This window comes from Anser anser, assembly GCF_964211835.1.
Source record: "Anser anser genome assembly, chromosome: 18".
Taxonomy (NCBI): domain Eukaryota; kingdom Metazoa; phylum Chordata; class Aves; order Anseriformes; family Anatidae; genus Anser; species Anser anser.
In genome coordinates, this window is record NC_139739.1 from 2534454 (window position 1) to 2554708 (window position 20255).

General features: G+C 45.8%; 2 protein-coding genes across 3 annotated transcripts; one reads left to right on the forward strand and one right to left on the reverse strand.

Moving 5' to 3' along the window:
• Positions 1–69: 69 nt before the first annotated feature.
• HVCN1 (hydrogen voltage gated channel 1) lies at positions 70–5694 on the forward strand. Of its 2 annotated transcripts, none has more exons than XM_083804253.1 (6): positions 70–286; positions 2328–2560; positions 2876–2980; positions 3136–3367; positions 4903–5015; positions 5349–5694. In XM_083804253.1, exons 2-6 carry the CDS (start codon positions 2363–2365, stop codon positions 5412–5414), a joined length of 714 nt encoding a protein of 237 aa, XP_083660379.1. In that variant the 5' UTR covers positions 70–286; positions 2328–2362; the 3' UTR covers positions 5415–5694. The 2 variants fall into 2 exon arrangements, with proteins under 2 accessions (XP_083660379.1, XP_083660378.1); XM_083804252.1 differs by lacking the exon at positions 70–286 and adding an exon at positions 354–626.
• Positions 5610–19781, reverse strand: TCTN1 (tectonic family member 1). Its single transcript, XM_083804223.1, has 15 exons — positions 19575–19781; positions 18161–18281; positions 16170–16300; positions 15400–15566; positions 14884–14971; positions 13955–14064; positions 11296–11316; positions 10701–10826; positions 9724–9849; positions 9259–9343; positions 8819–8957; positions 8405–8561; positions 7555–7680; positions 7073–7217; positions 5610–6447 (listed from the first exon to the last, which is right to left on the reverse strand). Exons 1-14 carry the CDS (start codon positions 19744–19746, stop codon positions 7074–7076), a joined length of 1713 nt encoding a protein of 570 aa, XP_083660349.1. The 5' UTR covers positions 19747–19781; the 3' UTR covers positions 5610–6447; position 7073.
• Positions 19782–20255: the final 474 nt, after the last annotated feature.

Below are 20255 nucleotides of genomic sequence, written 5' to 3' on the forward strand. Positions count from 1 at the left end.
GGCACGGCTCTGCCAGGGGCCTTGGGCTTTCTGTAGCTGGCACACAGCGCCCTGACGCCAGCATCCCAGCGCTGAGAGGCTCATAACTGCGATTAACCTACGGAAAAGCGTTCTGTTACTATAAAAGGAGGCGTGAGAAACAGTAAAGAAACTCACGATTTATTCGAGTGACTGCCTTCAACAAAAGCCACTGCGCATGGGCACCAGCCGGCTCCTCGCCTGAGCTTCCGCCAGCAGCATCTCCTCCAGCATCGACGGGCCTCCAGTGCAGCCCCCGGAGCTCTTTGTAAGCATACTGGTTTCTGGGTTATTTATTTATGAGAGTTCTGGTTTCATATCTGTGATCACCCCCGTAGTTGACCCAGCTCACGGGGAGCAGCAGCTGGCTGCGTGCTCGCTTAAAAGCTGCCGAGCTCTCAGCAGGGAGCTCTGCAGTTCGCAATTCCAGGCCGGAGCTGGTGCCTTCTTCCACTAGCTGGTGGTGGTGGTGGTGTTTTCGGGAGTCAGCTGAGGCCAAAACGCCCAAATGAGCTGGAAACTCCCAGCGTAAAGCTCCTCCTCCCTGCCCTGCTGCAGCCTTGCTCCTCTGCTGTCCCGCGCTGCCCGCGCCCGGCTGAGCTCTGCAAGTAGGTGCTTGGGGAAAGGTTTTGGGGTTGGGGCTCTGGGGCTCTGCGTGGGCATTGCCCACACGCATCCCCCGAGAGGAGCGCGCGGGTGGGCCTTGGTGCTGGGGGCGAGAAAACTTTCCTGTTCCGGGAAAAGTTTTAGGCAGTTTCCAGGAGGAAATCCCTTTCAAGAAGCAGGTATCTTTAGGCTTTAAAAGCGTAAAAACGAAGAGCCGGCCCTTCGGGAGGGAAGGGCTGGAAAGGTTTCAGGAAACGTTTCAGGCTTCTCGCAGCGCAGAGCTCCCCGATCCTTTTTTCAGCGGAGTTTGCTCAGTGCACTTCCCAAAACAGCTCGTGTCTGAAGGAAGGAGGGGATCCCTGAATAGGAAGCCTTGTGCTGGAACACGAGCCTATAGACGGAGACGGGTTAATCGCGGCCTGATTTCTCAGGCTTCCACCTCTGTAATCCTGAAGCCGGGACCTTTGCTGCTCACAGGGTCTGATCTGTGCCCCGCTCCGTGGCCGAGCTCTGATCTCAGGCTTCCCTTCCACGCCCACCCTGAACGGCGGCTTCTCGCAAAGCCAGTGCGGGACTGACCAAACCCAGATTTTTGCCTATAAAAAAAAATAACAAAGCTAACATCCAGCCGGCGTCTCCTGTTCCGGCAGCTCCCACTAACGGACACGTCGGAGCCGAGCTGGGGAAAAAGCTGCGCAAGCAGCAAAATGTCGGCACGGGGGGAGCGGGGCCCGGGCAGGGGGCAGCGGTGGCCGGGGAAGGAGCAGCGAGGAGCGGGGGCGGCTGGAGCTGGGCCCCCTGGGCAGCCTCGGCTCAGCGGTGCCGGGAGAGCCGGGACGGGGCCGTGGTTCTCTGCTGGCGTCGGGAGCGGTTTTGGGGCAGGGTTTGTGGCCGGGTTGCCCAGAAGAGGAAGGGGGAAGCCGGTGGGGCTGTGGAAGGGGAGCGCGGGTGCGAATGGAGCCTCGCCCGCAGCTGTTCTCAGCAGAGAGCCGCAGCTGAATCGTCTGCGGGTTTGGGGTGGGAGCTGCCCCTCGCTGGGTGCCCGTGGGGATGAGCTGGGGAAGAGGAGATCGGGCGTGGGGATGTTTTCTGCAGGAGGTGGGGAGCATTGCCGCTGGGCTGGTAGGGGGGCCCTGACAACCCTGCTGCGAAGGCCGAGGTAATCAGGGGGCTGCGACGTTAAGGAAGGGAAATGGAGGCCTCTTGGCGTGGGGTGGTGGCTCGGGGTTTGTTGGTCATGGAGCTGCCGCGAGCAGCAGCACGGTGGCTGAGGAAGCAAACGGAGGCCGGGAAACCGCCTGCCTCCAGCCTCCATCGATCCACGTCTAACACAAACATGCCGGCTCCTTCCGACAGAAAATCGACAGCCGCCTCCTCTTGCATCACGAGGTGCGAGATAAGGGCCGGCGTTTTCGTCCTGCAATTGATGTTTTGGGGATGTTTGCAAATAGCCACTGAGGAAGCTCCGCAGCGCTCAGCACCCCGGGGAGGGCGGCGGAGGCTCGCACCGTGGGAGGTGATGCAAAGCGAGCGGCAGCACCATGTAGCAACTTCCCGTCAGCAGGGCCAGTCCACGGGCTCCGTCTTCTCAGCCAAGTGTCACGCTCGCTTGTCACGCTCGCTGCGGTGGCACAGGGGACATCTCGTGTCCCCGGCCAGCCCCGCTGTCCCCGGGGAGCTAAGGCTCTGCTCTCGTCCTGCAGGTGCCGGCAGGGGGATGCCCGCTTGAGCCGGAGCCATGTCCAGGTACCTGAAGCACTTCACGGTGGTGGGGGACGACCCCGTGCAGTGGAGCAACGACTATCAGAAATGGGAGGAGGAGGAAGAGGAGCATGGGGGGAAGCAGACGGACTCGGAGATCAAACTGGAGCCCTCCCGGATCCACGTCTCCTTCCAGGATGTGATGAAGAAGCTCTTCAGCTCGCACAGGTTTCAGGTGAGGCAGGACAAGTGTAGGAAAGAGGGTGAGGCTCGGCCCAAAGGTGCCCATGAGGGCAGAACCGATGTGGGACGAGGCCAAGGGCTGGGAATGGTGCTGAGCTCATGAGTGCCACGCACTGGAGTGAGCACAGATGTCCCCTGAGCGGCGATGAGCCTCGTGGTGGCACAGGGACACGGGGCAGGGTCCAGCTGGGCCCCCCGGGGAGACACGTGCAGGGCGAGGGTGGCTCTGGGGGACGTTTTGCTGAAGGCAGCTCCTCATGCCGATTTGCTGCACCGGGACGGGTTCATATCAGTTCTTCGCCAACAGATCCTGGTTGTCTGCTTGGTCATCGTGGATGCCTTGCTGGTCCTCGGGGAATTGCTTATGGACTTGAAGATCATCCATCCGGACAAACATCACATAGCCCCGAAGGTAAAACGCAAGGAAGAGGCGATGGGAGCTGCTATTTCCCTCTCTGCGGTGGTCCAAAGCCTGCTGGGGGCCCTCGAGAGGTGTTTCCAGCCTCCCCCACTCACAGGCAGGTGGGAAGGGGTTCCTAGCCCTAAACCCGTGCTCTCTCTTCCCAGGTCTTTCACTACCTCTCCCTTTCCATTTTAACCATCTTCCTGGTCGAGGTGGGCTTTAAGGTCTTTGTCTACGGCCGGGAGTTCTTCCACCACAAGTTCGAAGTGCTGGACGGCGTCGTCGTCATCGTGTCGTTCATCCTCGACCTCGTCCTCCTCTTTCGGGAGCACGAGTTTGAAGCTGTCGGGCTCCTGATACTGCTGCGGCTGTGGCGCGTGGCCAGGATTATCAACGGTAGGCGCGCGGCGGCGGCCGTGGCGCGTGGGCTGGGTTTGTCTGAATTACCCGGGCTCGCCTTTCCGTTCCCCTCTCAAAGCGAGAGAGCAGGGCCCTGTTCTCCCAGCGAACTCCCGGTTTTCCCTGGGCGTATTTCATTGCTGGAGCGTGGCCTCAGTGGGGCTGTGACTTCTCTGGAGCAGCAGCAACCTGCTGCTTGCGTGGGCGCGATGCCTCGGTGACGGGCTCGCGGAGAGCCCCGGCTCTGACCCAGCAGTGCATTCCCCTACGAGCGCCCCAGACGCCCTTCTTGCATCGCGCCCTCCGGAAGGGGGATGACGCACGCCGTGCCCTTGCATCGTAGGATCCTCTTGGCTGTGTTTTAACAGGGAGCAAGGTGAACTTCTGCGGCAGAGCGTGGGTTGGAGTGCTCTGACGTTCTGCCGCGGCTGTCATCCCCCCCAGGGATGCTGGAGGGAACGTCCTGATCTTACTCTGGGTCTTCCTCGCTTGGATTCAAAGCGCTCTCTATAACAATAGGAATACAAAATGTCCCCAAATCAGGCTTCGCTGTTGTAATTGTGAATGGTTGTGGGCAGTTGTAAATTCAGACATTTCTGAATTTACTGTAGCTGGAACCATACCTTACCTTCTATGAAAAGGTTATTTGAGGATTCAAAAAAAATAACATGGCTATGAGATTATCCCTAATTCCTGCATAAAAGCACAGTCCAAGTGTAGCCCTGAGCCCTTTCTCTGGAGAAACGAACCCCCAAACCGCAGGCCTGCTGCCTGTAGCACTGGAAGCCCAGGCAGGTCTTTCTTTCTGGTGCCCGCTTTAACGCGTATTGTTCTGTAAACAGCCAGAGGAGAGCTGTCAGGTAGGAGGAACGCGCTGTTCTCGATGCTCTTTCCAGGCAATTTCCCCCCCACTCAGAAAAGGGTGGGAAGAAATTGCTTTCACTGTGGGAGTTGAGTTCACGTGTAATAACCTAACAGTAAGGCGGTAGAGAAGTGACACCTTCACCGCAGTGAAGCTGCATTGCCCTTGCTGCAGAGCAGCACAAGGTGAAGCCAAAGCCGTAGGGGCCCGGTGAGGAGTGGGTTGGAGGGGGCGCGATGTCCCCGTGCCCCCCGCGGGTGGTGGAGCCTCAGCCCCGGGCTGAGCCGTGTGCTGCTGTTGGAGCAGGTCCCCGCTGCCAAAATGCGGCCCCTCGCTGTAACAAAGCCGCCGGTTACATCCCTCCCCCCCCCAGGCTCTGCCAAGGGAGCGAATTCAGATTCAGGGTTTGAATGACAGTTTGAGTGATTAATTCAGCTCTGAGGCCAGCCTGCCTCTTCCCAGCAGGGTATCGGTATCGGAATCCCTGGGGTGGCTAATTTAAAAACCTCCTCATTAAGGAAAGCACTTGGGAAAGGTGGTTTAAAGACAACAGAATGAGAGCTTGAGAGGAACAAGGTTAACTCCTTGAGCACGGACCCTGTGTACTGCTAACCTCCTGCTAGTGGCTGTTTTACGTTGTAAAATGAATCCTCTGTGAATTGTCTCACAGGTATAATTTTATCCGTAAAGACCCGCTCTGAACAACAAGTGTCCAAGCTAAAGCAAGCAAACCTGAAACTTGTGACAAAGGTGGAACAACTTGAGCACAGCTGTGCAGAGAAGGTAAGAAAACATTTTTAATTTAACCGCGATTTACCTGCTCTTAAGGACAAGTTGGCCTGGGATCCTTTTGCAAGCCTGTTGCTCTCAGCTTGGTTTCCTCATCAGCAAGTTGTGGGGTAAGCTGGACCGAGGAACCGCAGCCTTGCCCGTCCTGCCTGCACTTCCCTGAGCTGCTTCTGTTGCAAAGGAATGACGGCTACCTCTGTCCTACTTTAGCCAGGTTGTCCTGTTTTGCTGCAGTGAAACACGCTTCAGCAATGTGAAGATCTGTGGGAACTTGGGAAACTATTTTAAGGTCAGAACTATATTGTCATGACTTTTTGTCTCCAACAGGAGCGAGAAATCGAGAGGCTTAACAAGATACTAAAACAGCACGGACTCATCAGTGAACAAAAATAGGAGGCCAGTTTTCCAGGCAGGGAAGTCTGTGAGCGCAGTGTTGAAACGTACCAGTTTGACCTGAAAGGTTTTCCTATCTGCTTGCTTTCTCTTGTATAGCACTGTCTATAAACGTTTCCTATTTGACTACACTTTGATTAGATGTTGGGATTGCAAAAACAGCTTTAGTGGAAAATGAAACACACGCTCCCAGTAAACAATGATTTCATAAGACCTTTTTTGTACAGTTGTACAGTAAAAAATGCAAAATAATTTAATAAAGACACATCTTTACAAGCTATACATCTAGGAAGTACCACTCATTTCAAGTAGTTCCTTTTTTTTTGTGATAAGGTTCTTGGTTTGTAACATCTTGTAGAAACTTGTAGTACAAGTGATATGAATCCGGGCTTAAAAGGTCACTTCTCCACCAGCTGCCTGGTCATCGCTACGTCTCTTCTTTGCCAACCATTCGTTTCACGTTGTTGGTAGTTTCCTCATTTCTGTTGATGCTTGTGCCACTTCATTATTTATAAAACGTTCACTTCCAAAAATACCAACAGACCACTCCTTTAGCTGACAGTCAAATCAGCACCAAAATAGAGGCAAGCGCATGCCATCTTACGTCAAACAATACCTGATTCTCAACAGCAGATCTGAATTTTGATACTGTATTATCTCCTCTTCCATTTATGTGTTCATCTGCAGCCTGCTGAGCTACAAAGTCATCTCCTTCTACAGCTCATAAATCAACACATTAAAAGAATTAGAATAGTAAGAACAGATGTAGGTAAGTAGACTGCTAGGAACAGTTAAGATTCCAGAAAAAGAAATAAATTAGAAAACAAATTCTAAAGGACTAGGCTGATGTTTGAACACATTGTGAACTTTTTCAGGTACTAGAAAGTCCCTGGGGTGAGAGTATTTTTGAGTTGAAGAGTGAGATTCAGTGAGTGGGAATTTCAAAAGGTGTTGACTGCAGCAGGCGTCTCCAATTGATTCCAGCCAGTGCCAGCTGGAAGGGTCACTGAGCTCTTCTGAAAGCATCACTTAACTGTTCAGATTTTTAAAAGAAAGGCAATTAATTAGTGGAAAATAGCTAGAAATATGTGGCTTATTCATCTATGGAAATAGATAAAGCAGAGGCCTTATCTAATAGCACATGATTACTTTAATTAACAATTTAGCTCTGCTGTTCGCAGAATAATGAAGCCTAGCTTCCTACGGAGCTGTGCTGTGTCCCTGTGCTCTTCCCCCTTCTGCCCACGTGCTGTGAGGCAGGTAGCTTGGACCGGCGCTAGGTCAGAGCATCCAGCACGATGGGAGGCTGGTGGCTCTACGTGCACCGACTGGCCAGCCTGCAGCCGCCATCAGCTCATTCTGCAACCTTTTCCCTCTCAGCAGAAGCGTAACTGGGAACTTCGCACTAATTCCTTTTTTTGTTGTTGGTTTTTTCCTCCCCTTTTCTCCCCAACCCCAGAAGCTTTTGAGAACCCTTGCAAGTGCTTACCCTTTCTCTGTTGGCCATTTTTGACCCAGCATGCCTGTAATTTGGAAGAAACTGATGGGCCAACACAGTGACTGGATAAACCTCGCTTCTTTAAGAAATGGATTAAAAATCAGAAAAAGCAGAAATGCAGCTTTTTCTTTTTTGCCTTTTTTTTTTCATGCATACTTACCTTAGACAAATGGAAAGAAAAAATCAAAAGGTAATTTGGCATTAATGGTGGGCCAAGCTTTATAGCCTGGCTCTGCAGGTGAAGAAATATCCGTGAAAACAACAGAGCTTAGTATAGGAATAGTCCTTTCCCTTCCTGAGGAAAGCTGCAATGAAAACACAAATGGGCATTAGCTTCACTCTTCTCTTTGTGTGACTGCTTTGTTGAAACTGGGTCATATTTTTTTGCTGTTATTTGTAATAAGATTTTTTTTTCATGTATAGTTCCACATTTCTTTTCACGACTGATATATAAATTTTATTGAGAAATTTGGCAAACAGCCCACAGTTGTGTTTGAGTTGCAACAGAAACTGTTAGGTACAAATATTCTAATATGAAGTGCTACTTTTAGATAAAGAGATTAACTGGGTCACTTGCACAGCTGATAGCTAAACAAAACAAGCCATTCTTTTTATCTTAAATCTTGTAATTTAATTACATACCTGCTTCAATGTGGTGGTAGTGGTTGTTGCGGTAACATTTACTATTCTGGCTTGTGGATTGACTAGGGATCCATATTTAGTCCACTTCACTTCTATTTCAAGCGATACTGGTATTTGGCAGGAGCTCTGAAAAGTGTTATAAATTCTCTCATTGTCTGACTTGCACAGGAGTAACCGCATTACTTACTCATCTTATTAAATTTGGCAGAACGCCCCCAGAAAGCCTACTCCAGGAGGTTACCAGGGCACCTAAGCCACTGCCTGTGAAGGCAGCGCAGGTGTTTACAGCCTTGGCCCAGGGTTGTCCCTGAACTTTCGCCACAGGCGACCAACTGACTCTGTAACTGCACGTTAGGCAGGATTGTTCTACACCAGCAGTGCAGGACTTTGGCTCTCAGTGACGGTGCTGAGCTGGCTCTTTTTAGCAGCAAGGCTTCTCTAAAAGAGATGACATTTCAGTAATGCCGTTGGCACAGGAGAATACCTTTAACTCCACCAAGACAATTTTGAAGCCTACAACCTTAAATATTTTTAGGTACTTCTTTTTGAACTGTCGAGTTTCTGTTTACAGAAATCATTTGCTGTTTAGCTGCGAAAACGTGCAGGAAACCTCTACACAAGCTGTCATGTAGGGGGTATTCAGCCTACTCTAACCAGCACTTCAACTCTCCCTTTACAGCAAGAGTAAAATTCCTCACTTTTGATTATTGCAGGAGGACCGTCCCCTAGTTTGTTTCTACATTTTTTTCCTGTAGGTCTGAGAAGCCAAAGCTGATTGTGCAGCAGAGGTACAGATCCTAGGAGAGAGGACAGTAAGAGTGATGGAGAGGGGAGAAGAGTTAACTTTCACCTGTTCTGAGTTTTGGAGGTGAATTATTGGCACCCAGTCATGCACGTTCTGGGCTTGGGAATTTCCAAATGAGGCCACGTATTCAGGAAAGCTTTGTCCCTTCAGTAAACCTAGGAGGGCCTGAGTCAAGGGCTGGCATTTCACAGCTGCTGTAATTCTTCCAGGAGGAAAAAAAAAATGTTAAAGCAAAATCCATTGGTTTGGCACAGTAGTAATTCCTCCTTGCTGTCACGCACTGTTCAAGCGTTCTGGCTACAGTTGCTAATGTACACAATCTCTTCGAGAGAAAGAACACTATTAATTAAATGACGTTTCTTATAATTAAGTACTCCTACAGCTGTATGAACGTCCCAGGATCTGAGCAGATCCTAATGGGGCTAAAAGCACTGAATCAAAAAAAAAAAGTCCTCTTACCGTAACTTACAGCCTGATATCATGTTGTAACCAAATAGCACTGGGGTTCTGCCCCCCTGTGCTGTGAGGCAGTCCTGGTTGGATGCACTTTGCAGAATGGTGAGTTGACCGTATGCGTTGGTACTCTGAATGATGCCAGATGTAACACACAGTTAAAGGGAAATTCAATACTTGATGTGTATCGTGAAGAAAGAATCCACAGTCAGATCCTTAAAATATATCTGAAAACATATCTGAAAATGCTGTAATAGCTTAAGACTCCTCTTACAATGTGAAGAAGCACTGGAGTACATAATGAAGATCAAAATCTACTTCACAGCCAAAACACACGTTCACTTTCGGTAAAGAACAGATTAAATTTTTAGATGTCTGAGCTAATAAGTCTTTGTGAAGACAGACCAGAACAAGTGATGAAAGCAAAACTGCGATGAGGAAAGGATATCTTTGTGGCCTGAAACCTGCTCTTACAGGCAGTCCAGCAACATAACCAGGGTTGCCACTGAGAGGAACTGGCTTTGTATTTACCTGCAACACAGATGTACAGTATCAGTTCTTATCCTGTACTGGAATGCTTGGAAAACACAGAAATATCACAGTTATCTTAGGGTTATTAACTGTCTTGAACAATGACAGTAGCTTCTCTTTAAGATTGCAGCAGTTCTCTAATACTGGGGCAGGCTTTGCTTTCACTGGATACACTTGTGCAGAATCACAAGATGACTCTTCTAAAAGTGTAAAAATAACTTTGGAGGCCTTTAATGCCCAGTTCTGAAATGCTGCCTCATCAGTGTAGCCAAGGCAAGTTACATTTTACCCTGCTGCTAACAATTGTTCTGACTGAAGTTTAATAAGTTTTGTAATTAAATGTCTTTCAACAAGTCATCCATAACATCTCTAGCAGTTACCTGAGTAAAGCTGATTTCAAAGCTCTGTTGTACTGAAAGTGCTTCTTTGTTAATTGCCCCCAAGACAAAAGAAGCAGCTGCTTCTATTATTTCTCCTGCATCTGTGTATGTAATATGATAACTCACCTGAAAATTAAACATTTTAGATATTAATTAGAACAAGTAGATAAGAGTGTGAAACTAGAATAAAGGAATTTAAAACCACGTGAGTATTGTTTTCTTTCTTCCTTGCTTAAGAGACACTCAAACGCATTGTAGAGATGTACCATATCCTCAGTTGCAATAAGGATGGGCCCAGAAAACCAGAGGAACTGAACAGGAGGAGCTTTCCCCTAAAAGTTAAGAAGCATGGGTTGGAAATACTGTTTATTTATTCTGTTTTTCATTTCCTGCCTGCAAAGGGAGGCATTTTCAAGACCATGAAAAAAGCTGTGGTCTGATCATGACAAAACTTGCACAGAAGTTAGTAGCTGTGTTGGCACATTTAAGTGTAGAGGACGTGACTGTTACCAAATCAAGCCACTGATTAGCAATGGTCAAAAGCAGATCTAAGGTTGGAGCCTCTTCAAAACTGACTTCTTCCAGGTGGAATCCTAATGTTCATCTACTTAAGATGAAAGGTGAGACAATTTGCACTGTGTACTCCTCTGTCTCCGCCACCACTGTGCCTCGTCATCTTCTCCCAAGCATAACGTGGATTCTAAACTCATTGTCTGTTATGTCATATACAGAGAGCAGTAATAGAAAAGGATTTCATCGTCTGCACATTATGTTGCATATAGTTATTATTTTGTTGCAAAACACATTCTTTTATCCCAAAGTCAGCGTTTCCCCTGTGAATATTTGCTTTGGAGATGTCACAATATATGGAAACTGCAAGGCCTCTCTCATGTCCTTGAAATTTGTGAATCAGAAGTGATTTGATGCACACGTGCTTTCCATTAAACAAAAGGGAGAAAAAGAAATGTCGTACCCACCCCAAGAACTACATTCATGCACCGTTCATCCAAAATCATGGGGTGCCTGAGGACATCCTTACTGGTAAGTAAAGTCCGCATTCCATTCAGAGACTGGATGACTACGGACTGGACAGTAATATTAACCTGAAAAACAAATTCATGTAATTTCTGAATATTATGTGTAATTATTTTTGGCCTTTTCTGTATCATTTTATTTGTGACTGTTCTGCAGGGACAGCAGTCAAAAATCCTTTGAGCAATTGCTATGTTACATGTATCGCTGAAGTTTCTACAACAAAAGATTCTATTTTTAAGCAACTAAAATTAGCTAATAGAGTTGTATATGGGGGCAATGCGTCAGGCTTAAGTGTCTGCAGACAGCATATTATCTTGCTGGTAGCATATTATCTTGGAGTTGCTCAGTATCATTACTGATTCAAAAATGCAGCAATTGTGCCCTAAGGTCTTTATAGGGGATTTTTGCTTTATTTTTTGATGTAAAGATTAAGGCTAAAGTCACTGTTCTGATGAAGTCAGTGAAAAACTCCCACTGACTATAATAGAACAAGAATTTTACCCCCAGCTGTTCCAACTAAGTTAGAAAGATACTTACCATCTGACTTGATTTGGGCACCTAGAGGACAATAAAAGAACAATTTCAAACAACAGCAAAGGTATGAACTATTGCAAGTAGCAGTTAAGGCTTAATTGCTTTGCCTGTTTATCATTACAATGAGTTTTGCACAGTGCAAGTCACTGGATATACACTACAGCATTCAGACTGTGTGAAAATAACTGCTATTTGGGGCTAACAGGCAAAAATCTTAACAGTCCAAACTTCTTCTTCCCCTGACAGTAACGGGAAAATTTCATAGTGACTACCATCAGTTTTGCACCAGGCCTAGCTTTGATAACACTCCCAACAAATATGCAGGGCATTCAGTAAGTACTAGACAAATCTAGTAGTTCCCTTTGACACTCGGCAACTCAGAACTAAGAAACACTTGAAAAGTTTGCTTGCAGCAGGAAGGAGAAAAGCATCTCAGTTTGGCATGACTGCTGCTGTGTATCATTTTGTTTGGCCTATTGAGGACCTCAGAGAACGCTGTTCCTATTACAGATCTGTGCAAAAACACTTGTAACTATTCATAGACTGCCAATTTAGAAAGTCTGCCAGGCTGTTCATACCCAAAGAAATGAAGAGCTTTTGTTGTCTCATTCTGATGGTAACGAGTCCATAATTTCATGGTCTCTAAGGAGAGAAATGAGAAGCAAGTATTCCTGTGTCGTTCTATAGTGTGTGGTTATGCGCAGTTGCCCTGTTGGAAAATTTCCACCAAATTTTCATGGAAAGGCAGAAACGTCAGACCCAGGTCATCAATCAGGGTTACAAACTACTCACAGAGAGCACCATTTTGTTAAAGGTTTTACTTTGTGGCTTCCCAGTGAGCGCTTGATTTCCATGCTTGGGAAGAGACCAAAAATTGCACTTTGACCATGCTATCCACAGCACGAAGCATCACAAGGTTATGAGCATTTTGCTAGACATCTCCAACCACCTGAAATGCTTCTTGGGTCTGTTGGACACGCCAGGGAAGAGAACAGGGATGAACTGCAACAATTACTGAGACCTTCATATCACTCAAGTTGGCCTGGCAGTGAGCATGGGCTCATAATTGTTTTTTTTTCTGACAGGAACACCTGTATGAGTCCTCTCACCAGAGGCTCACACCAGCAAGCCTCCCTGGCTTGAAATAGTTTGCCATTTCTTTTGCCAGCAGCTCCACCTGCTGGCACTGGAAAGGCTCCCTGCTCTGCCCTGTGACCATCCTGTCCCCAAAGAAAAATCACTTTTCTATTGACATCTTCAGCTCCTTTTCAGAAGGGGAGATGCCTACAGACAAGCTTTAGTGTCTCTTTGACCTTCTCCAGTTCTTGCACTTCCTCCTTCAACGTCCAATGTATTTCAGACATAAATCTGCACTATATTAAGCTGGGACAGTAATTGGCAATCAGCATGTGGGTAACACGTCATGTACTGTTCTAGTCAGGAAGGGGAATTAATCTTTTAATTTAAAACATTCAACTGCCTGGAGCTTATCCTGATGGATGTTTTTTCTTTTCTGGCTCTGCAACCACCAAAAACTCTAATGTTGGGTGCATGTGGAAACGTTGAACACCCTTCTGAAGCAGAGTTTTATCCACCTCTTCCACAGTAGAATGATCAAAAGCTAACATTTGTGAGCAATCCTTGGCTGATTTCAATCATGTCCTCAAATATCAGGAGAATGATCCCACCTGTGAGAGTGTGAACTACTTAACGGGCTTCACCTTACTATTGATAGCTTGGGAACCCGCTATCAGTGTTGAGTGAAGAGACTGAAAGGAGACTGAAAGCTTATATAGGGTACTAATTAAATGAATTTAAATAATTACATAAATTAAAAAAAAAAACACATTTTAATGGCAGAGAGTATGGTGTTTCTTCATGACCTCCAGCTTCTGGAAGGAGCTATCAGGTTAAGGTATTATATAGCTCAATTTCAATTTTGCATGCACGTTTGTTGTTTTTTTGTGTGTTTTTTTTTGTCTTCCTCAACATCTGCATAGGAGACTTATGTATAAGTAAGATATTGTCCATCAGTTCAAAAAAGAATGAAAAAGTAAGCTTAGCTTTGAAAAATAGCTAGAGACTGGATTTGGTAGTAGGTTGGATAAGAACAAATCTGCTCTCAGAGGGATATAAGGTGACAGTCCTTGAGACAGGAAGACCTACCACATGTGTGATACCTCTGTATTAATGCCACTATTAAAAGTTCAGGTGTGTAAGAAAGCTGTATCTGCAGAAGATTCAGCCTCGTAGGTTCTTTAAGTACAAAGGTTTAAAACCCAGACTTGCTAGAATTACAAACCCTTGTAATAGGCTCCTTAGAAAAACTTAAACATGCACAAATGCATAAAACTGCTGCCATTGCACTAAGTGTTAGCTCAGTGACACAAGCTTGGATCTTCAAGACCATTATTTTTGTTGGCTAAGCAAAGAAGAGCAAATGTTTCTGTTACCTCAGCTTGAAAAAAAAAAAAAAAAACTTTTCTAAAATTTTTCTGTATAAAAGTTTGTTGCATAGGAAGATTTTTTTCGTAATACCCAATTTAAACATCCAGATGAAACACGCTTATCTTTTAGGAAATAGAAATTACGTAATTCTGGAGGTGCAAAATGCTATGTAATATCGACAGTCAGCTGTGTGATTGTTTCAAAAAATACTTACTGCTAAAATGCTGGAGTTGATATAGAACAGCATACTGACCGCTTGAATGTTGCTGCATTTTCCCACACTTACTGATCTAACGCATTTTGTAGCCTGGCTTACTAAAAACCCTGGAAAAGAGTCACAAAATATTGCTGAAGGGAATTAAAGAGTAATTATGGAAAGCACAAAAAGCGATATGAGAACATCACATGAATGCAACAGTGAGGGTAAATGTAATTTCTGTTGCAGATAAGGTTCCACGGGAGCTATAAAGAATGACATTCAGGTTCTCCTGAAATACTGAGACAAACTATTACTTCTTAAAAGCTTAATAATAGCTGCAGGATTTATGATGTCATTTCTGAGATTTTAAGATCTTTTCTTTCACAGACTTCAGTTTTCCTACGCTCGTTATCACTATTATACTACATTTAATAATAACAGTGGGACTTGGAAAATGCAGTCTTTTCTTTTTGTCTTTATTTTTTTCCTCCATAGATTTCTCAAGAAAATGTAGAGTTTAAGTCTGACTTGAGTTGCATTCAGGCTGTGAAAGGAACACCATTTTACCAAAGGGATATCTTACAAAGGTTGTCCAGTTAGGTCGTGCTTGGTGCAATACCCTCACGGTGTCACCCTTGTACAATTTTGTTAAATCAATTAAGCCAAATTGAATGTTTTATTGTTGGATAAACAGCCCATTAGCAAGGCGTAACAACCAGGGATTTACGTATCTAACTGTGAATGTTTAATTTAGATGCAACACAACTTCCAATCTGTGTCTAAGAAACCATCCATAGACACAGCAGCTATTTGAAATACATTAATTCACAAATCTTTACCTGACTTATGCTGGTGTGTGTGTGACTGTTCACTGACTGATTGCGCTCAAGTCAGGACAGAATATTCTAGAGCAAACAAACTGGAATTCAAATGCATTTTCCAACCTGCAGGGTTCGCATCAGAGCACCAGGAGGAGACAACAGGACTAGGCAGCCTCAGGAATCCATCCACTGTCTGTATAGGAACACCGTACTGCCAAATAAAATGACATGTTCAAGCAGATAGATGTATTTCGGTTCTTTGAAGGTTTCAGAGCATTTGGATGAACAACAAATCCGTGTAACAGAAGTCCTTATTTTCACTGCATCTGTCAACATCGTGTAACACTTTGTGCGTCAATTCTTAAGCCACCAACAGCTTTCTGTTTACAATAGCAAAGCAGCTATTTATTTTTCACAGATCTTAAAAATCTAGCTCACTTGTGAAGTAAGCCAACACAAAACGCTACATTTATTTTTACATTTCTGTATTTAAAGACCAAAATACAGTTTTTCTTTTTCAGAAGAAACAGCAAACATTGTTTTCAGAAGAACAGCAATTTTTTACAAGCAAATGCAAACAACGCTCACTTGGTCTTTTATGAAGCAATTTAATACTAATTGAACCAGATAGTTACGTACCTCATATCTGTAAGTTTCGTTTGCATCAGAAGGATTTGGAGCATCTGAGTCCAGAGTCCAGCTCTCAGGTTCAGCACTGAAAGCAGCACTTCCAAACTTTTTAAACAGTTCGTCAAAATTTTCAGGAGTAGGCATTTCAGGGGAAGGAAAGTACAGTGCTTGTTTATCTGCCAAAACACGTTAAAGATTGAGACGACTTTTAGGGTAAAAGATACAGAACAGTATTTAGTAACAATTTTTCCCTCAGGAGTTGGTACAAATCCAGTGACAGAAGAAAGTAACAATGCAGCTTTTCTTTAAGAGAAAAGCTAGGAGGTGTCTTAACGCACCGCTTCATCCTGATCCATGACAGCACAAACTTAAACTTAAGGAAAGAGTAAGTCCTTTCTTTCTTTCAAAATCACAGTTTTTAACAGGGATTTACTGGGGTTAGTAAATTCCTCAGCAAAACAGAACAGTAATTTTTTAATTCTATTTTTTAAGGAAAATGTCACTTCTCAACCTCTGAATTGCCAAAAGAAAAGAAAAAACTAGACGAAAAAACTTAACTAAGCCTCGTTAGAGGCAGAAAACTTCCAACAGAAAACACACAGAATTAGAGTATGAGACAGTTTCACAAATAAAAGTACTACAACAGAAGGACTGCAAGCACAGAGAATAATCAATTTTCTGACAGGTTTAGTTACTTCTAATTTTAGTCTATTTCAGGTACCTAAAGAGCTTATAGAAATAAATGCTTAATGCTTAACATTGGCAACAACACTACTTACAGTTTGTAGCATGAATGCAGAAAACACTGGGATTGACGTGGTCAATTAATTGAAATACCCTTTCCGGTGGATTTGCTTTAACATCAAGTGAATACACGGCAGCTTTCTGACTACAAAGGCGGCTATCACCTCTGCAAACAGCAATAAAAAAAGCCGTGATACGTTTGGAGTTGGTATTGACCGTATTTTTGAGTTATCTTTGTGTACTGAGGAAGCATCAAAAAAGCATTATTTTTTTTTAACACCATTTTTATAGCAACTGTGTCTCCTTAGGAGGTTTATATTATTTTATATGGGGTGGTTAGTAATTATTAAATAATAAAGAATTCTCCAACATGTTTTATCTAGCAGAGGAACTGAGCAGCAACAAGAAATAAGGTAAGAGACATACTGAGGGAAGAGAATAGCCTGATAGCAATATTAGTCTAATGACTATTGGAATAATGTGCACCTTTGGGGTGAGGTCCCACTTGACATGCGTGTGTGAGAAGCAGCGGTGTGAGAACCAGGAAGGTGAAGGAACCAGTGCAGCCCAGGAAAAGTACTTGTGGATGTGCAGTGGGTTCACCAACATCCCAGAACTGCAACAGGCTGTGCAATGAATGTGCCAGTTCCTGCCCTGAAGCGTACCAGTGTGTGCTACGTGTTAAAAAAACACAGCATTTCATGGGAAACGGGTACTTAGGCAGAGTCAGAGCAGTTAAGGGCAGACACTGAGAAATGACTTCTAGAAATGACCTCTTAAGCACAGAGTTAAATTTTTCTACGAGGCACTGGTTAGCAGAATCACACCCTACAACAAACGCCCGTTTTCCTCAGCGTTTCAGGTACCAGATAACCTCTGACTGGTGATCGGCCAAAATCCTTTCGGTGACCACCACAATTACACAAATAAATCTAGATGTAAATACGGAGATCACAATACTTGCAGTAACTGGGAATTTTCATGCAAAATGAACATTTTACAGAAAAGAATTTTTGGGGAAAACCACAACTCCATTTTATGCCTTTCTAGCTGACAAAGACAGAACAGTCACCTAAGACAATTAAACTGTCATTCAGGGAGGCGTTGATTAGACCTTTCTGATATATATAAATGTCTATAAATGGGTAGAAGTAGTCATTGTGTGCGAGAACAATAAGAAATGGCAGTCTGCGATGACTGCTAATTCAAATTTCAAAGCACCGAGAATAAACCGCAGCATTCAGATCGGCATAATTTATGCTGAAGGTGGGCTGAAGAGCTGCACTTATTGTTCTGAGAAGTCGCCAAGAGATTTCGCGTTAAGATTTTAAAGTGAGCTTTCTTCGTTCCTTTTTGAGAAGATGGAGATGGGCTAAGGTGTTTTCAAATAAACTGGAAACAGCAAGGAAAGCACCATCAGCATTGCTTTGTTGATATAATGTTACCTACGTTTTACTGGTTTTAAAGATCAGCGGTGAGGCAGCAGGCTGGGACACCGACCCGTAAAACCAGGACCGGAGCAATGCTCACACTACTTCATTAAGCCCTGAATTGATCATGTTTCTCGTTGATATTGTAAACCTTTACGAAAGAGGTTACTGAGAAGCTGCTGGCGGCGTACGGAGGTGGCCAGATGGTCGCACGGCAGCAGCTTTCCTAACTTCCAGACACCGCATTCTATCGACAAAAGGCTGATGATACATCATTCTTTCCCTAACAGAAGGCTTTAACAGCTAAGCACCCCCCCACACACACAATAGGACAGCGCAAGAAAAAAGCAAGAAGCGTGAATTTAGAAAAAAGGGAATAAGAAACTGGACTGGGAAGCCAATTTGCTGCTCTACCTGGCTGGGAACCAAAAGTTTAGGGGCTTAGAGCTGCAGGGACTGGTGAAGGGTAGGTAGGGGTTAGGATAGCGGGGCGTAGAGGGCCTGGGAATGTATGAGAGGAGAAGACAGAGCCTGCACAAACACATGCAGCAAATAAAACAGGATTTTGGATTTCAGATAGCTGCTTATTCACTTACGTGACGATAGGAACTGAACACGTAGTAAAGAGACTGAAATCTGCTGCGCTGCAGTCAGGGTCACAACAGCAATTTACATCACACTGTGCCACCGACAGATCACAAGTGCACAGCTTGGCAACTGGGGAAAAGACTTAAATTAGAAATAGGTCTGGAACTTTGCACACCACAGCACGTTCCCTAACACTTCCGCTTGTCATCTTGCTTTATTTGGGAAAACGCTCAAAAGTCTACATCCAACTTCATCTGATTTGGTTAAGTCATTTTTAAAAATCCTTTTCTGCCACTTAGCAAATCTATTAGGAGCAAAATAAAATAAAAATAAAAAATAAAAAAGAGCACACCAAAATCTGATGCTCTGAACTTTTACTTGTACTTTACTTTTACTGAATGTTTTTGAGACTTGCTGTTCCGTAATAAATCTAGACGTAAGAATAGCAGAGAATGTAGAAAACTAAGACCAGCACTCCACAGACACGACTTTAAAAGAATGCTCATTTTCATAATTACAGCTTCTATTTCAGCTTGACTGTTGCCCATTTCTCTACAGCTTCCTGGATGCTCTCTGACCATCTGAACAGTATCCAGGCAGTTCCTGGAACCTCTCAGGTTCTGACTGTTCTGTCAGCTGAGTTTAGCACTGGAATCTTTGTATCACCTTGTAAACAAGAGAAGTTTAAACATGGATTAGATTGTGAGGCTGTATCTCTGAGATCAGGGATTTAAGTCCCTTTTCCCTAAGGAGGCACGCACTGGGACAACGTGTTTAATTTGGCAAGTAATCTAGGGAAACTGAGCTGATGACAACACCACCGGGAAATAAAGTTAAATAAAAGTACACCTGCCAATCAGAAAACAGTGGGCAACACTTTCCGATGGCACAATTACAAAAAAATGTGATTTATATTGTCACAGCGCCATATATCCACACAGCCAGGGCTGAATTTGGAGTCTTAGTGCAAACTGCTTGGTGCACCCAGCTTGGTGTGTGCGCGGAGCTCTCCAAGCACAGGGTGAGCTTGGGGCTCCTCTGCGAGGTCAGGCTCTGCCCTGGGGGCTCCGAGCAAGGTGCTGGGCTGGCAGGCGAGCCCACTGAGCCCTCAGTGCCAGCTCATAGGACTGTCTGTGCCGCGATGAGCGTGCCCAGCGCCCGAAAACTGTGCAGGGGGTTGGTGATTCTGCCTCCCTGAGGGGGTTCTGAGGCACGGCTGGAACGGGGCGCTGCTGACAGGGATGCTGAGAGAACGTGGAGTGGGGAAGCTGCCGGGCAAGCACCGCGCAGGCTTCTCCCAGCCCCGTGAGGCTGCAGTGGGGGCCGGAGGGGAGCCAAGGGCCCAGGCCGCGAGCGGGGCTTCCCTCAGGCCCAGGCCTGGGAGGCCGGTGCTGAGCGGCCCCCGCCCCGCCGCGCACCCACCGTCCGTGATCGGGGCCGGCCTGCTGCGGAGCCGCTCTCCGGCGGCAGCGCGGATCTCCGGGGGCTCGGGGCTGGGCTCCGCTGCCCGGAGCGGCGGAGGCAGGAGGAGGAAGAAGAGGAAAAGGAGGAGGAGGAGGAGGAGAAAGGCCGCGGGCCTCAGCTCCGCCATCATGGCGGCCGCCGCTAGGCCGCCCCTAGCAACGGCGCGGTTGCTAGGGAGCGCGGGGCATCATGGGAGCGGCGCGGCATGGCGGAGCCAGCGCCCCGGCAGCCCCGGGGCAGGGCGGGAGGGGGCGCTATGGCGGGCGGCGGCGGGGTCAGGCCCTGAGGGGAGCCCGCCAGAACCAAGCCGAGGGCAGTGGTGTAAAGTAAATGGACTAAATATAAGCTATGTACGTAATTTGTGCAGAAATGCCACTGGAAGGCTGTATGCGAAAAACAAAAGTAGGGAATGGCTCCTTGTGAAATATAAAGGCCCGTGGTTAGTATAGTTTTGCAACTTTCTTTCTAATAATCTGCTTTCCTTTAACTTCTGAAGTATTTATTTTTGAAAATGCCATGGGTCCTTTCAATTCTTAATGCTCAATGTGCACATTCATTAATTAATCTTGTTAGTAAGCTTGTAATATACGCAGGCGTTTTTGTAATGATTTGACAGTAGGACAGGCTGAATCAGAGTGA

Bases quoted from the DNA above. Each gene is read 5' to 3' on its own strand.
- TCTN1 (XM_083804223.1), bottom strand. From the start codon at position 19,746: ATGATGGCGGAGCTGAGGCCCGCGGCCTTTCTCCTCCTCCTCCTCCTC. The intron at 18,282-19,574 runs GTGGGTGCGCGG...TCTTTTCCCCAG, and splicing joins GCCGGCCCCGATCACGGACG to TTGCCAAGCTGTGCACTTGT. The intron at 14,065-14,883 runs GTTGGAAAATGC...ACTCTTTTCCAG, and splicing joins CTCTGATGCGAACCCTGCAG to GGTTTTTAGTAAGCCAGGCT.
- HVCN1 (XM_083804253.1), top strand. From the start codon at position 2,363: ATGTCCAGGTACCTGAAGCACTTCACGGTGGTGGGGGACGACCCCGTG. The intron at 2,561-2,875 runs GTGAGGCAGGAC...CTTCGCCAACAG, and splicing joins TCAGCTCGCACAGGTTTCAG to ATCCTGGTTGTCTGCTTGGT. The intron at 3,368-4,902 runs GTAGGCGCGCGG...ATTGTCTCACAG, and splicing joins CGTGGCCAGGATTATCAACG to GTATAATTTTATCCGTAAAG.